Here is a 14954-nt window from a genome sequence, read left to right as displayed (position 1 = left end):
TACAAGTTACAGAGTAATACATCACGTAATACAGTTCACAGTTCCACATGTCCAAAAGGAGTAGGAAGAAGCAAAGCTTATTTAATCCTACCCTCCCAGCGGGTTATTGTTTGCTTTATGCATAATTTTAACTGTTAGATTTACTAAATCTGCAAATTGTAATATTTGTGATTTTAGAAATAAAGGATTTCTATGTTATTTAGATGTGGCATTATGGATTATCCTAGCTGATCTTTTCTGCAGGACATTTAGCGAGGGAAGATTACTTATATAGCTATTACCCCACATCGCTACACAATAAGTTAGTTATGGTTAATACCACAGAGCAGTCAAGTGTATGGAGTGATTTTTGGTCAGGGACAAATTTAGCTTTATTCAATATTTAAGTATTTCTCTCCTCCTTATGTTGTATATTTTTAATGTGAGATTTCCAGCTCATTTTTTCATCTATTATGATCCCCCCAAAATTATTTTTTTTACTCTTTCAATGTCCACACCGCCAATTTGTATTTGCGCATGCATAATAGCATTATTTTAGTTTGACTTAGGTTCAAGGATAATCTATTTTTTATCAAACCATCTTTATAATACAGTCTCTTGAGACATAATACCTCACATTTTAACTGTAATACAAGTGTGAAAACAAATTAAGCACTTGTTTGCCTTGCATATACTCACTTTCGGTATACATTCTTCCTGTATCGGCATTGTACTATACAGTACATTATATTATTGTTGATGTAGTCGTGTTGTACTGCCTGGACAGAGAATTGAATGACCTGACTATTTTCCAATGCACATTCAGTTCTTCCTTTCTTATTAGCAACATTGTACTGACCAGCCTGGACACAGGACGGTTATTTTCCGGTTCTGTGGTCTTCATCACATGCCTCTGCTTCGTGGTAACATCCTAATAAAGCCAAAGAAAAAAAGCAAAACACACTTGAGGATCTAATACAGTGTATGCTCACCGTGATTGACGTCTCGCAAGATGTCATGTGTGATGGTTTGGACTACTTTTGAGATTTTTTTCGAATGCAAATCACCCCCAGTAAATGTGCTGCATTGCCAATTTTAGGACAGCACAATGCAAGAATCCATTATTTAGCCTGCGGAATCCATGCTGATTGTTCCCTGCTTCACAGTACATAAAGTACTACTAGTGTCCTTGCACAGACGTTTCAAGTGCTAACATTTTGAGGCTGACTTTGATGTATATAAAATAAACAACTATTTGGTAGTTTGTGCTTGATCGTCCCGACAGATGTTGTTGTGCCATCAGCTGTAATGAGGGGTGGTGACCGAAAAATACGACAGAGACACCTGTTTCTTTCAGTATAAACTAAACTGCGTCCATTACAGTTAATCACTGCTGGAAGTCTGCCCGACACTCTTTTATTTCAACAGTAGTGTATCGTAAAGCAAAAAGGCTTTGCTGTATACTTTTTGAATTTGTCCTTAACGGTGACAGACATTTGACGACTGTTTCTACTTTAAACGTAGATCTGCAACAGCAGATTATTTGACTTCAACTTTTATGTAGAGATGTTTTCCTAAAATGAACATTTACATGAAAGTACCCCATGAATAAAGGTGAGTAATGGTGTTTACTTGCTGTCTGTAATACTGTACAAGCAGGTGGGCTAGTCAGAAGTTGTACAGCGAGCCTTGAACACAGGGATTCTGCAGGTTTCCACAAATCGAATTTCACACTTTTTAAAGAAGATGAATATAATTTCAGACCCATTTCACATCCATGCTGGCAGAAATAAACCTGAAAAACACACTGCGGTACACAGACAGCAGACAAGCTGCTTGTGCTCAATAAATTCTGACCGGACTGCACTGGTACTCTAGTTCCGTTTTGTAGTTATGTTGCAGCGTCCTCAAAAATCCAAACAAATAGCGAGGCTGAAGTTCATGCATTTGTGTTAAATCAAAGTCAAGTTAATACAGTACATTCTTAAGACCTTTCGAAGTCGTATTAAAGACATTGTATACAATTTTAGGAGAATTTTAGACATCGTAAGGACTTAAATTCAAACGATTGGATTTTAGACTTTTCAAGCCACCGTGGATACTCTGTAACAGCACTGTGTGTGATGATAACCATAGAACAGAAAATAGAACTTATTGTTGTCAGAAAGCGGCATCCGTCTCTGTCCTGGCTGCTAAGTACAATCAGGCATAGTAAACAATATGAATACAAGTAACAGGAAATGTACACTGGAAAACATTTATGTGAAGACACTTACCACTCGGGCATTTAGGTGAACTTCTTTTTACACTTGTATGACAGATAGCAATGTTGTAAAATGTTACTCGCTGTAACATTTTGTAATGTAACATCGTAATGTAACATTTTGTATTGTAAAATGTTACTTGTTGCCTGTGCAGTTAAAGAATTTTATGATGGCGACAGTTTGACCCTGGAACAGACTCCGATTAACACCTCTATTCAATTCACCTTCAAATCCTATAGTTGGCGGGTGCGTGTTGTACAAAAGCAAATAACTGTCTGTAAGGCAAGTACATTGGTATTAACAACTGTGTTGTTTACAATGAACTCATCAGCGCTAAGCAGTTCACCACTATTACAACATTGGTTCTGCTGCTGCTGTGTGGTTCGATATACAGTACAGACCATGTGGTCAGAGCTATGTTTTCCTTTTCACTTTCTCATGCGCTCCAAATCATTCAGCAAGTTTTTGGAAAATTTGCGATATATATATTTTGGAAATAACAGCCTGTCTCCAATTATTGCCTCCTGCCAGTTAACACCAATGAGGTAAATAAACAACCCAGTTATTTCTTATGAGAAAATTTGATTCTAAATTCACACAATCCGTGTTTGACAATGTGAAAAAAGTTTTTACTTTGACAGTGGTGTCGTGTCATTTCCTTTTCCCCCCATTGTAGTTTTTGCGTTCGTAACAGTCAGCAAACTGCTGCTCACTTGGCTGAATTCTCCTCTCCGCACGTGCTCAGCAGGCGTTGCTGATGCGTCACGACATCTCTCTCTCATGAGCGACTGGGACTAGGGGGACGGCGGGGTGGTTGGGTTCTCCCCGAGCCTTAACCGTGACCTGTCTCATGGCTATGTGTCAAGTGCCCACAATCCCACTGACTCATTACAATTCTAGGCCAAGCTAAACACGTATGTCATCGCACGCCACGAGTGACCCAAAACGCGTCCAATCCATCAACCTTATCGGTCCGCCTATTGACGGTGGGACCCCTGACCTTGTGTGTTCCCAGGTGTCCTACGTGAAGGCCATCGACATCTGGATGGCGGTGTGCCTTCTGTTTGTGTTCGCCGCCCTGCTGGAGTACGCGGCGGTCAACTTTGTCTCCAGGCAGCACAAGGAGTTCATCAGGCTGAGGAAAAAGCAGCGGCAGCAAAGAATCGTGAGTGTAAATCAAGCGGCCTGAAAAGAAAAACAGACTGTCACAAAGTGCAGAATGTAAAAAAAACACACACACACAGCGCTCCTTGTCAGGCTCCATAACTTATGCCTCCCATTATTGCGGGGCTGCAGTATATCCAGGAAGTGACAACATCAATACGCTACAGCTGGCTGTCATATCACATGAGGAAGATTTGCTCTTTCAGTGTGGCTGGTTGCCATGGCAAGCGCTGACCTGTGAAGAGCCGTGGTGATCCTTTCCCTCTGACATTACATTTGACGGAGTCAGCCGGACGACCCCGCGGCTCCTCTAACCCCCTCAGTGACACAGGCTGATGCGTAAACAATTGGTAGGATGCCCAGTGGGATACGCTGCAGTCGTCTTTGACCATGTGTTCCTGGCTCTACATGCAGAAAAAACAAGCAGCAACAAATAATCAAAATCCTTTAGCCTTCACTCATGAACCTCATTTATTTTCCATGTCGTGTTTTGATCACGTTGTATTGACTTTGTTAGCAACATTATCAAACGCCCCCCCACAAAATCAACTTATTTTGTGTGTGTGTGTGCTACACAGGAATAATTCTTGTCAACGGTCTCAACAGTCCCTCGCCACGTTCTACTCAGTTATAACCTGATTGTGTTGTTGTGTTTTTAAGCTTTATAGATGAGGAAAATACATTTTCTGCTTTTTTAATGATGTTCTAACTAGAGCATCACCTACCTAACATATGGACCTCATGGACATGATACCACCTATGACCCAGCCCCTAGCTAGATGAGCCTGTTCCATGTACAGTAGTCCCTCGTTCATCGTGGTTAAATGGTTCCAGGTAAGTGAATTTCTGCAAAATCGGATTCCTTATATATAAGTTGAATATTGTTGTAGTTGAAGCATAGAAATCCTGCTTACGACCTTCTAAATTCAGTTTTTAACATTATTAGAGCCCTCTAGACATGAAATAACACCCCTATAGTTACCTTTACATTTGTATTACCCAATATAGTGGATATAATTAAAGACATAGATAATTTAAGACTCGTGCTCGTGTGGTTGCTGTAAATGTGTTCCAGTGCTAGTGGAGATGGGTGGGAGGGTAAACAGTGAGTTGCTTTATCTTGGCAGTAGCCCCTGTTAGGGATGATTCTGCCTGTTGTGGAGTAATTTAAGCCTGCAGTAAAAGCCAGGTTTTCCAGCGATCAAGTGTGGTGCTTCTGTGTCTCATCAGACATTACAGTAACATTACTGACACCTAGTGATCAGAGTAGAATACTACATATGACAACATCTTTACATGCATCTTCTGTATGCCTTATATTTGTATTTTAGTTCATTTAGCCATTTTTATGCTTGAAAATGCTTATATGCATTGTTGTTTTCAACCACGAAACAGCAAGATTTATGTCAAGTTCTTTTGGCCTTAAGCCAGCCTGCACTTGAAACGGCTGTGAAGATCGTAGAGGACGCTCTATCAGCTCAACTCCGGTAGACTTTCTTGAGTTTTATTTCATACTTGAACTCTTTACGGGAGCTTGTCAGGTTAGGTTGATAACCTTTGAATCAAAGAGGAATAGCATCAAATTACCACACAGACTAAACACATTTGTATCTTAGAATCAACAATACTTACCAGTGTTCTCTCTGGTCTTCTCTCGTTACAATCATTTAAATAGGGGCGTCTCTTCGTTGTCAAGCTAAATTTGACCGAACACCTCCACGTGGTTGTCTTGAAGAACTTTGTGTTCTTGTAGATCCTCTTCCAGAGGTGAGAAATGTTTCCCCTGGTGGTTTCTTGCATAGCTGCCTCAGCAATGCAACCAGCTGGTCGGTCTTCAGTGTTGCCTTTAGTGATGGCCTTTTCACCAATCTTTGCTGTGTCATTATGCGGTACTGCTTGATGTGTTTGTTAACTTCTTAAGCATTTTCCAGGTTAGCATTTAGACAAGCGCATTTTGACCTCCTCTGCACCTTCGGGTGACAAGTTAGAGAATAGTTGAATCTGTTTGCTGGTAAGATTGACAGTTCTCTCGTTCCTTCTTTCAATGTCCTTTTCCTTTCTTGGACAGAGAAAGTAATGATGGTCCCTCTTGCACTCTGCTCTGTTGCAGAGGTACGCTGTATCGCAGGGCTCGTCTTCATCACGGCATCTTAGATACTGTATAATTCAAAGGCTCCCAATTTTGCTACATCAAGTTTTTTGTCGTGCCGTCCAAGACTTAAGATTTTATCATGATGTCCATCATCTCCACACACAATGTGCTTTCAGGGTGCCTTGTTGAGGTCGATGTTTTGGTAAATGCTTGTTTTCTCTCAAAAGCGTAGCCAGGTTTCCTGAAGAAATGTATATTGCGTTGATGAACTTGTTCAAGAATGCTTTCTTGATCTTTTAGAAATGATAACAACTTGTTTAACTGGTTCGATGTTGAAACATCGTTTTGGGGTTTTCTTTGGATTCCCTCAGAATGGAATTGGGCACTTTACTTTCCACTGATATTACGTTCAGTGGGTTATCTGCTGCACCAGAATGTCCCAGAGTGAGTTTTATGCCCTTGCAGTTCCCTCAGGATCTCAACCACAATGGTTGTTTTATTTCCATATTTGTCTCTCGCTAAACCTCGCTAAACTCTTTAAGGGCATTGCACTTCCGTGTACTCCCAAGTGAATGGCTCTAACACAGTAAACCATACCTCTTTCCAACCGTGGCAACACAGACAAACAGCTACAACTCAGTTTTTATCAAAACGAGCTGTCTTCTGTGCAGTCTGACTTATATTGATCTCTAGGAGAAGCCGGCAGCGAGACCAGAGCACAGGGACCGTCTACAAATGTCTTCTTCTTCTGTATTATGGCGGTTGGCATCAATGTCGCAAATGTCGCAAAACTCTTTTGCGAGGGAACGCAGAACATATCTTACATAACATAAGTTATGTAAGAGTTCGTTTTTTGTTGTTTTTTTTTTTACCCATCATATTTTTATTTCTCCATGTCCCCTCCAGGGCACACTGGATCTATACGTTTCATTGTTTTCTTTTTTTCTTCAGCAAATAGGCTAACCTAGCATGATGTTACTGTTAAAATGTAACTGTAATGTTAGCCATTGTGTCTAACGTTTGGTCCCACTCCTTAATGTTACCTTTTTTCACTTTCACTCATCTTTTGGCTACTCAAGCAACTGCTCACCCCGTTTTTGTATTTAATGAAAATCATTTTTACGTATTTAAAAAACTAAATCTACTCATGTCTTTATTAAAGTCTTTAAATAATCCTCCCTAAACACCCACAATGAAAGTAATATTCTGTATTGTCATAGTGAACCTTGGACCAAAAGCATCTTAATTCATTTAATTCCTGGCATGATGCTGCGATTTCTTTAATTGAATGCACCCCCTGTAGCAAATCAGCCAATGAAGTTCCCAAAATTTTTAAATCAGAATGGTGTTTTTTTCAGTTTTTTTTTTTATGATAAGAGAGGAGCGGTGACAATAATTTCAACTGTGTGTCTTGCTTTCCCCCAATGGAGGAACTCGCCTGTCGGAATGGGAGCGTGGAGTCGTTACGGAACATGAACAGTGACATTCCTGCTAGCGATTCCACCTGCAGGAATGTGACGCAGCACTGCAGCGCCTGTGTCAGGGTAAAAAAAAAAAAAAAAAAGTGTGGACCCCGTGTGGACCCTTTCACCTTTGACCCCAATGAGTGTTCAACCCTCACTAACTGACCCTGCTGCAAGTCCCACAAATGTGTGTTTTATCCCCACTGTGCTGTCTGTTTGTAGGAATTAGTCCATGCACAATATACCTTTTTACTCCATTTCTGTTTTTTAAGACAATAAGGTGACTCATGTTTTAATAACAATTGAATAGGTTCAATTTTTCAGCACTGTGCAAAAGCGTTGATACAGTAAACAGGAGAGAAACAGCAGAATCGTATAAAAATACAAAAAGATATTCCACAAGACCCTTAGAAATATGAACCAAAATGCATCAAGGATGAGCCTATAACATTTTGGTGAGAATCCGGAGAAAAGGTGCCGCAACAGAAATGTATATTTACCGCTTGATGGAAAAGATCCCACCCCCAGAATCAAAATGGGTCTGTTCGCTGTTCTTCATGAACCAGGAAGTAGCCTCCTAACGGCAAGCATACAGTTTTGACTGGGGGTCTGCTGAGTGACAATCTGGTTATACGGTGGCATCTCTAAAGTCAACGCCACCAAAGGTTCCACATTTCTTCTGGATAAATATGCATGAAAAGTCAAACATTTTTGGGAGTAGTAGGCCTGTTATGATAACAAATTTTGCTGGATGATAATTCTCTAACAAATTATTGTCGATAATCGATATTATTCACAACATTTATATAGCACAATAATGGGAGTACATGGTATCAAAAGCAACAAACTTCATACGCCAAGGAAAAAAGGAGCCAAGGTAATTCCACCAGCTTCCGCCGGTGTTGACAGTGCAGAGGTGCTGAAAAGAGGTGCTGACACCCAACAAGCCCGCTGAAACATCACTCACCATTGAGGCATCGCCAATTTACATCACGTCATGCCGGCAAGGAAAAAAGGAGCTGAGCTCCATCCACCGGCCGGCGGCAAAGTCACGAATATCAGCTCCTCTCCCAAATGTGGCAAGAATTTTTGAACTTTTTCATTCCAAGTGGTTCTGCTTCATTTGTGCCGATTTGTGCTTAGTGTGATGGGGGCTTAACATTTTTGCACAGTATGCCATGATAGTCTTTCTCAAAATGTGGTCTGAGTACCACTGGTGGTATGCGCGTTCCATCTAGTGGTACTCAGGAACACCACATTTCCTTATGGAAAAAACCAATTGAAATGCACCTGTGAAATAATTGTACAAATCAAAATTTAAAATGTGCTGAATTATTATTTAGCCTACCTTATTTGCTGCAAGCCAATTATCTGTAAGTACAAAAACATTGCAAAGCGTAGTATTTCTGATGTGGTGGGAAAAGTTTGAGAACCACTGTCTCAATCTATAAACTAGTGACAAGAAAACAGCAAAAACAGTCTCCCTCTGTGCTCATGTACGACCCGAACTGAGCTTTTCTTATTAAAATTCATCATGGAATTAGGCTCTCCACTGGGTGTTGACGTCCAAACAGATTCAGGATGTGTCAGTTCCACTTATCCAGATTAGGAAATGCAGTCAAAACTGAGAAATAGGTCACATTTGAGGATATAAACTGGGTTTGTGCATGCAATTACTGACTAATTGTTGTGTAGTATCTAAACGGCTTCGGAGCCTGAAGTCACAATGGCGGTCCAATGATTCTGTGCTCAAAAGAGGAAGCCGTGAAATTCTGTGATTTAATCCCTGATGACAGCAAGGCCAATGTGTTTTCCCTCTGCTTGACTCCACAGGAGGAGGAGCTGGTGAGGGAGAGCCGCGGATTTTACTTCAGGGGTTACGGACTGGGTCACAGCCTGCAGTCTAAGGATGGCACCGCCATGGAGGGGGCCACTGTCTTCGGACCCCCGCCCCCTGTAACCGTATGCGATGGCGAGGTCCTCCACAAGCGCTTCGTTGACCGGGCCAAGCGCATCGACACCATCTCCAGAGCCGTTTTCCCATTGAGCTTCCTCATCTTCAACATCTTCTACTGGGTCACCTACAAAGTGCTGCGACACGAGGACATCCATGCAAATTTGTAAAGGCCGTCCACTTTGGATTTTGCCAGGTCTGCCTCCCATATTGTGAGGAGATGTGCCAAAGAGGTGCATGTTCCTCTCGAATCGGGAATAAACGCTGTGCTCGGACGTGTCTCCGGGTTATCAAGCCAAAAAAACCTTAAAAGTTGATCTGAGGGGATTGAGTGATGGCGCTGTTGGCATTGGCGATCGCCCTCTTCCAGGTGGAATCTGAGACACAAACGTCTGGATCCTTGACGATGTTGACGATGTGATCGAGTGAGGACTTCAAGGTTGAGACTGGTGGGATGAGACTTGAATTTCCACACTTTTCATCACTGAATGTTTTAGAAGATTCTAACAACAATGAGTTTTTTCTACACTTTTGGTTAAACAAACAGGTGTAGGAAAGGGATCTTTGATATTTATTTACAAATATTGGCAAAGTGGTGACTTTACCTACTTGTAATGAGATTATATACATACAGTATATGACAGTGTGTAATAATTATAATAAAGCCGTTCATGAAACCACACAAAGCACAATTCATTTTGCCTGAGTCAACATTAAATGCTTTTCTGCATTTGGCTCCTTTTTAAATCAATTGACGGTCCCCAAGTCAGGACCGGCATGACTGTGGAGCTTGCCAAGACATGACGATAGAAATCGAGTGTTTCTGCTGCACAGAGAGGCATACCATGTTTATGTCTGTGAAAAGGCTTCGTGTATATGGCGAGTAGGACATTGCTCCAAGAGAATACACCACAACAAACGAAGAATTATTCGCGTCAACCAGGGTTGGGTATTGAGACTCGAGCATCGAGGGGAACCAGGACTAACACTCCGATTGTTAAAATGACTTTATTTTCATTCCTAGATTTGATGCTCGCCGACCGGAAGAAATAGCCAGCAAACACCAACAAAGAAGAAGAAGCGGCTAAAAAGTTTGGATTCATTTCATAAAAAGAGTGGTCGGCTCTGTGCAACGTTTGCAACACAATGATATCATGCAAAGGAGGGTGCATGATCAACATGATTCACGTTCACATATTCATGGTGTGATACCTACTCTGTGATACGCTACGTCGTACATCCTCTAAGCTTATATGCTTGTTCTTGTTTCCTGTCAGTACAGATGGGTGTCCTATCGCATTGTTTTGGAGTGGGCCCTTACCTTTCGGTAGTGGTGTGAAGCGCCGTGTCACTACGCCAAAGAAATAGTTGTTTATGTTAGCTGCTACAATAACAATGCCGTTGTCGCTTGGTGTATATACAGGGCGCCTATGTAAATGGAACATTGCCGTTTTTTGGAGGGCTTTTTTGGGGTTTATAGTCAAAATAGGTGTGTCCCGTTACGTGCGTTGTTAGCTCCCACATGCTAGCTGTTTTTCTTTCTTTAGAACACACAGAAAAGGGAAATACATTTAAATACAAGGTCGCCTATTATGCAAAAGTGACTTTTATACAGTATGTTAGCAACAGTAACATGTGTTCTTCAGAGTCTGTTTATGAGCACCAAACATGAGTAAAATGTATAATCTCCTTCACTTGTTTAGTGCACTTGTTAGAGGGAAGGATTTGAAAGGGTCGTTTAAGAAGATGTGACTTTTCATGACTACATGAAGGAATACCCTCCTTCCTCATGGACGTGATACCGCCTTTGACCCGCCCCTAGCTAGATGAGTCCGCCGTCTTCAGTGAGCAAAAAATATACAGTATAAGCAGGCTTCACTACACATCTTAAAATAAAGCCTTGAGCTCTGCCAACTATCGTGGGAGCTGTAAGTTTCATTGTTTTGTTCTGTTTCATGTTATTGTTAAAGTGACACTGTAATGTTACCACTCTAGCTCACATAAGCTATGCTAGTGTTGCTAACGTTTGTGTCCTCCTGTTCCAGTCCTTAATGTTACGTTGTTGTATACGTCCACGACTTCCCTAAAAGAGCAGGCTTCGCTGTACATTTTAAAATGGGACCTCCCAGACTTACTTAAAATTGATGAAAAATAGTAGCATACGGGACCTTTAAGGGGACATCTTGGTCAAATGATCTTCTTTTGCATGCTAAACCAAAGACAATAAATGATCTTGTTTAGATGCGTACTTGTAGCGTTTGCCAGTTGATTTGAATTGAATTCAGATCATGTTCTCACTACAACTAAACTAAATGTATTGAAAAGGGCTTTTACCAAAAAACACACTAAGGGGGACGAAATGAGTTTGGACCAAACAGACCAAAGGATCCTAGTGCGAAGCACCCTGAATTTTCTTCTAGTAGATCCCACCAGATTCAAATCCAGGTTGAAATAGAGAAAGCTCAATCCTGAAGGCTTTCAAAGATAATGCAAAAAAGTAAGCTCCAATCACAGTCTTAATTGATAGAGGATTTTGGACATATTTATTGGGTAAATTGCATCAGAGTTGCCATTCCTTTCCCTCTTGGTTGGATAAAGAGCTGCGTGTGGATGAAGCAGAGAAGGGGCTAAGGGGGAGAAGGAGCGTCACCAGAGAGGGAGGACAAATGACTTTTTTAATGGGAAATCAGAGTGTTGGTTTATCAACTAATGACTTTGCAGTGGGCTTGATGTTCCCCTGCTAATGAAAATGAATTTCCGAGAGGCAGCCCGAGAGAGTCCGGTGTCCCTTCTGTTGCTACGTGACTCCTCAGGGAGCACAAAGGTTCGGTGCCTTTTCTTTTCTTCACAGCATTTTTGGCATGTCTTTTGTGTTGGCAGCTGAAGGCGACAAGATAGAAAGCTGAAGTCACAAATAAACATGTTTGTCGTGACATTCCCTGAGGACTATTACCCTTGAAGAGAGAGAGGAGGAGTTCCCTACCACGTGATGGGCAGCTGGCTGGAGGCTTGAAACCAACACCCAAGAAAGCCTATTGATCCTCTTATCTTCAATTAGGCCTAAGAGAGTTGAAATCAACTCCAGAAGATAACAAGCCTATTGGACCGATTGGAATTGGCGACTTAATTGACAACGGTACTGAAAACACAGCTGATACCATCTTCTTATTTCACTATACGCCGTCTTATCATGCAGTCTGGAGACCGATGTAGATCTTTAAGGTGCTTTCGAGCTTGAAGCGCCCAGATTAATGATAAAAATCTCACACTGAATTTGAAATGATGAGATTGAGGTCTCCATTAACCCAGATCCTATGAGTCCTCTGGCTGACTGCCAATAAATAAGGTGGGTTTGCGGACTCACGGAAAGTCCTTGGACTCAACAATGATTGCTGAATTGGTTCACAGACTTGAGTCTCAATGGAAACACCACAGACTCAGTCGATTCTGCTAAACTGATGCGCAGACTTAGACGCTTCATTTGGATTGGTTCAAATTGTGCAATAAGTACAACAATCTCATCTTGTATTACTTAACATAAGCAAACGGAACGTTTGTTTCATGTTGTGTTTAAAAGGGCCGTTTCACCAAACTTCCTTCCTGTTTACATGAGTGATCGACCCGATTATCGGCGCCAATATTCTGCATTTTGACACATATCAGCGTCTCCCTTTTTTTTTTTTATCCGACAGCCGGTAAGAGACCAAAAGCGGAACTAATGCGAAGCAAAGTTCTACAAACCTACTTGGGTAAATTACACTGCAGCCGCCATTTCTCCTGTTGCAAGACTTGAAGGTACGTACTTTCGTGAAACAAGCGTGGTGTAGCGTCCTTTTTTTGCCCCAGTGATGCAAACAAATAGGATTGTGACAAAATATTGGTCTAACCCATTAACAACTGGGATATAAACTCGTGTGTATTGCAAAGAATGGAGACTTGCCACTTCGGAACCAGTTTCACTAGCATGCAGCGCTGAAGCTAACAAACACCCAGCATGTATGTCGGTGCAGTAATTCTACACTTGATCGCAAAAAAACACAAAAGACAGGATGTCATCTGTCAAGGTCTTTATAATATACTAATATGTTTTAATGTTTGCTTTTACTGAGTATATTTTCACACCTTGCATAACTGCATGAACCCAAATGGCAAACTACAACCAAGCAAAAGTCCGGTCATACTACTGTACATACAATACTAGACACTACTATACATAGTACTATGGTGAATTGTACTACATGGAATAAGCACATTTTTTCAAGTTCAAGTAAGTTGAAAGTTGGAGAGTGTATTAATCAAAATTTTGTCACCAATATTTTCACTTTTTCTGCAAATGAATATCGGTTTCAAATATCGACTATCGGGCTCCTTGTCTACTAAAAATCGGTATCAACCCTGAAAAAAAAATATCGGTCGATCTCTATTCTTGCAACCAATTACAGAAAAGAGTGCTGTATCATGATTTATTTTGTCGCAGTTTTGTGAAAAGGAACCAAAAAAACAGACCATGTTTACAAACCGATCAACTACCGTAAGTTCCAGTGTATAAGCCGCATCCACTAAATTTAGAGAAAAAAAAATCACATTTGTACATATTGGGGCGCGCACTTGTCCGTGAGGACCAGGCAGCTCTTTATTTAACGGGAGCCAATCTTGAGCTATGAAAAAACTCACAACGAGCTTGTCAGCCTATTGGAAATTGCAGGAGGTCATTACTCAATATAACTATCTGACTCACGGCGTCATCTCACAAACAACATTCAACTCAACACACAGCAACTTAAGACTCAAAAGGTATTCCTCAGAAATATACAAACATGTACCAATATGAGTTTAATGTGAAAAATCTGATAATGCATTTTGTTTGAGAAAACCATTTAATTGGAGGACAAGCAGCATAGAAAATGGTGGATGGCGCTGCAATGCTGCCTCTGTCTACCGGAGGGAGCCAGAGTACCCAGAGCGCAGACGGAGGCTGACATCATTGCAGATGCACTGGATTATGGGAAAATTTCAAACTGATATTGGTAAATGTTTGTATATTTGTCAGGTAATTTTTTTGCGTGTTAAATTGCTGTGTGAGGAATTTAGTGTTGTTAGTAAAGTCTTTTTCGTAAGATGACATTGTGAGTCAGACTCTTATGCTGTTATACTGCTATATATAGTGACCTCCTGCAATTTCCAGTGGGTTGACAAGTTCGTTGTGAGTGCACTGATAGCTCGTGATTGGCTCCTGCCAAAGCAAGAGCTCCCGTTTCCTCACTGACTCATCAGCGACACAGTATTTAAACAACTAGTAGTAGTTCTGAAGTAAAAGAGATGTCACAAGATTAGAATTTAGCCATAAATTAGCCGCACCGCTGTATAAACCACAGGGTTCAAAGTAGTGGCTAATACACCAGAATTTACGGTAATTGGAATGAGAGAAAGCGAACTATAGGAGTGAAATTGTGTATAATGTATTCATTAAAGCCATGGCCTACTGTACATCCATTCCGACCGAAAACAGCATCTATTCTCAGACTGTATAACACGGGAAAGAATCTAAATGCTGCCAAAAACATTTAAAATCACAACAACCACTCCCTTCCTCAAAAGCCAAATATGGTTTGCTTTTAACCACAAGGGCATATTTACGACAACATAAGAGGCTTTTCTAAATCCACCAAACTGTGAACGCTTCCCAGGCCTCCTCGATTTCCGGCGTGCTTGCCTTTGCCGGAAGTCAGATTGCTGGGAGGACTTTGAGATGACTGATGGATTCCAATAACGTGGGACTCCGGCTCGCATTTTGCTTGATTTCTTTCATTACGCACAACCTCCCGAGAGGGTGATGACTGAAACAAATATGCACCCCGATTTCGAGCATCGGCATCTGAACCCGAATCCCCCCAGCGGAGCCAAATGTGGACATGAAATATTCATTGTTACGCTTGTTTGAATAAGATGATGACAGTATGGATTGAAGTCATCTGATTGGATCTAAATGATAAGCACCCACAGCTATGGGTCATCATGTCCGAACCATGTCCTTGGCC

At 41.2% G+C, this 14954-nt stretch overlaps 1 protein-coding gene across 3 annotated transcripts in view; it reads left to right on the top strand.

The window, feature by feature from the left end:
- glra4a (glycine receptor, alpha 4a) overlaps positions 1-9578 on the top strand; it is a 56832-nt gene extending 47254 nt beyond the window's left edge. For 2 of the 3 annotated variants that reach the window (XM_054792309.1, XM_054792311.1), the window contains 3 exons: positions 3259-3408; positions 6930-7043; positions 8796-9578. In XM_054792309.1, the coding sequence (XP_054648284.1) occupies positions 3259-3408; positions 6930-7043; positions 8796-9086 (555 nt within the window). In that variant the 3' untranslated portion in view covers positions 9087-9578. The remainder of the gene's footprint in view (positions 1-3258; positions 3409-6929; positions 7044-8795) is intronic. The other variant, XM_054792310.1, reaches the window with a different exon arrangement.
- Positions 9579-14954: the final 5376 nt, after the last annotated feature.

Source organism: Dunckerocampus dactyliophorus, chromosome 11, assembly GCF_027744805.1.
Source record: "Dunckerocampus dactyliophorus isolate RoL2022-P2 chromosome 11, RoL_Ddac_1.1, whole genome shotgun sequence".
Taxonomy (NCBI): domain Eukaryota; kingdom Metazoa; phylum Chordata; class Actinopteri; order Syngnathiformes; family Syngnathidae; genus Dunckerocampus; species Dunckerocampus dactyliophorus.
This window is presented reverse-complemented; position numbering and strand designations above follow the sequence as displayed.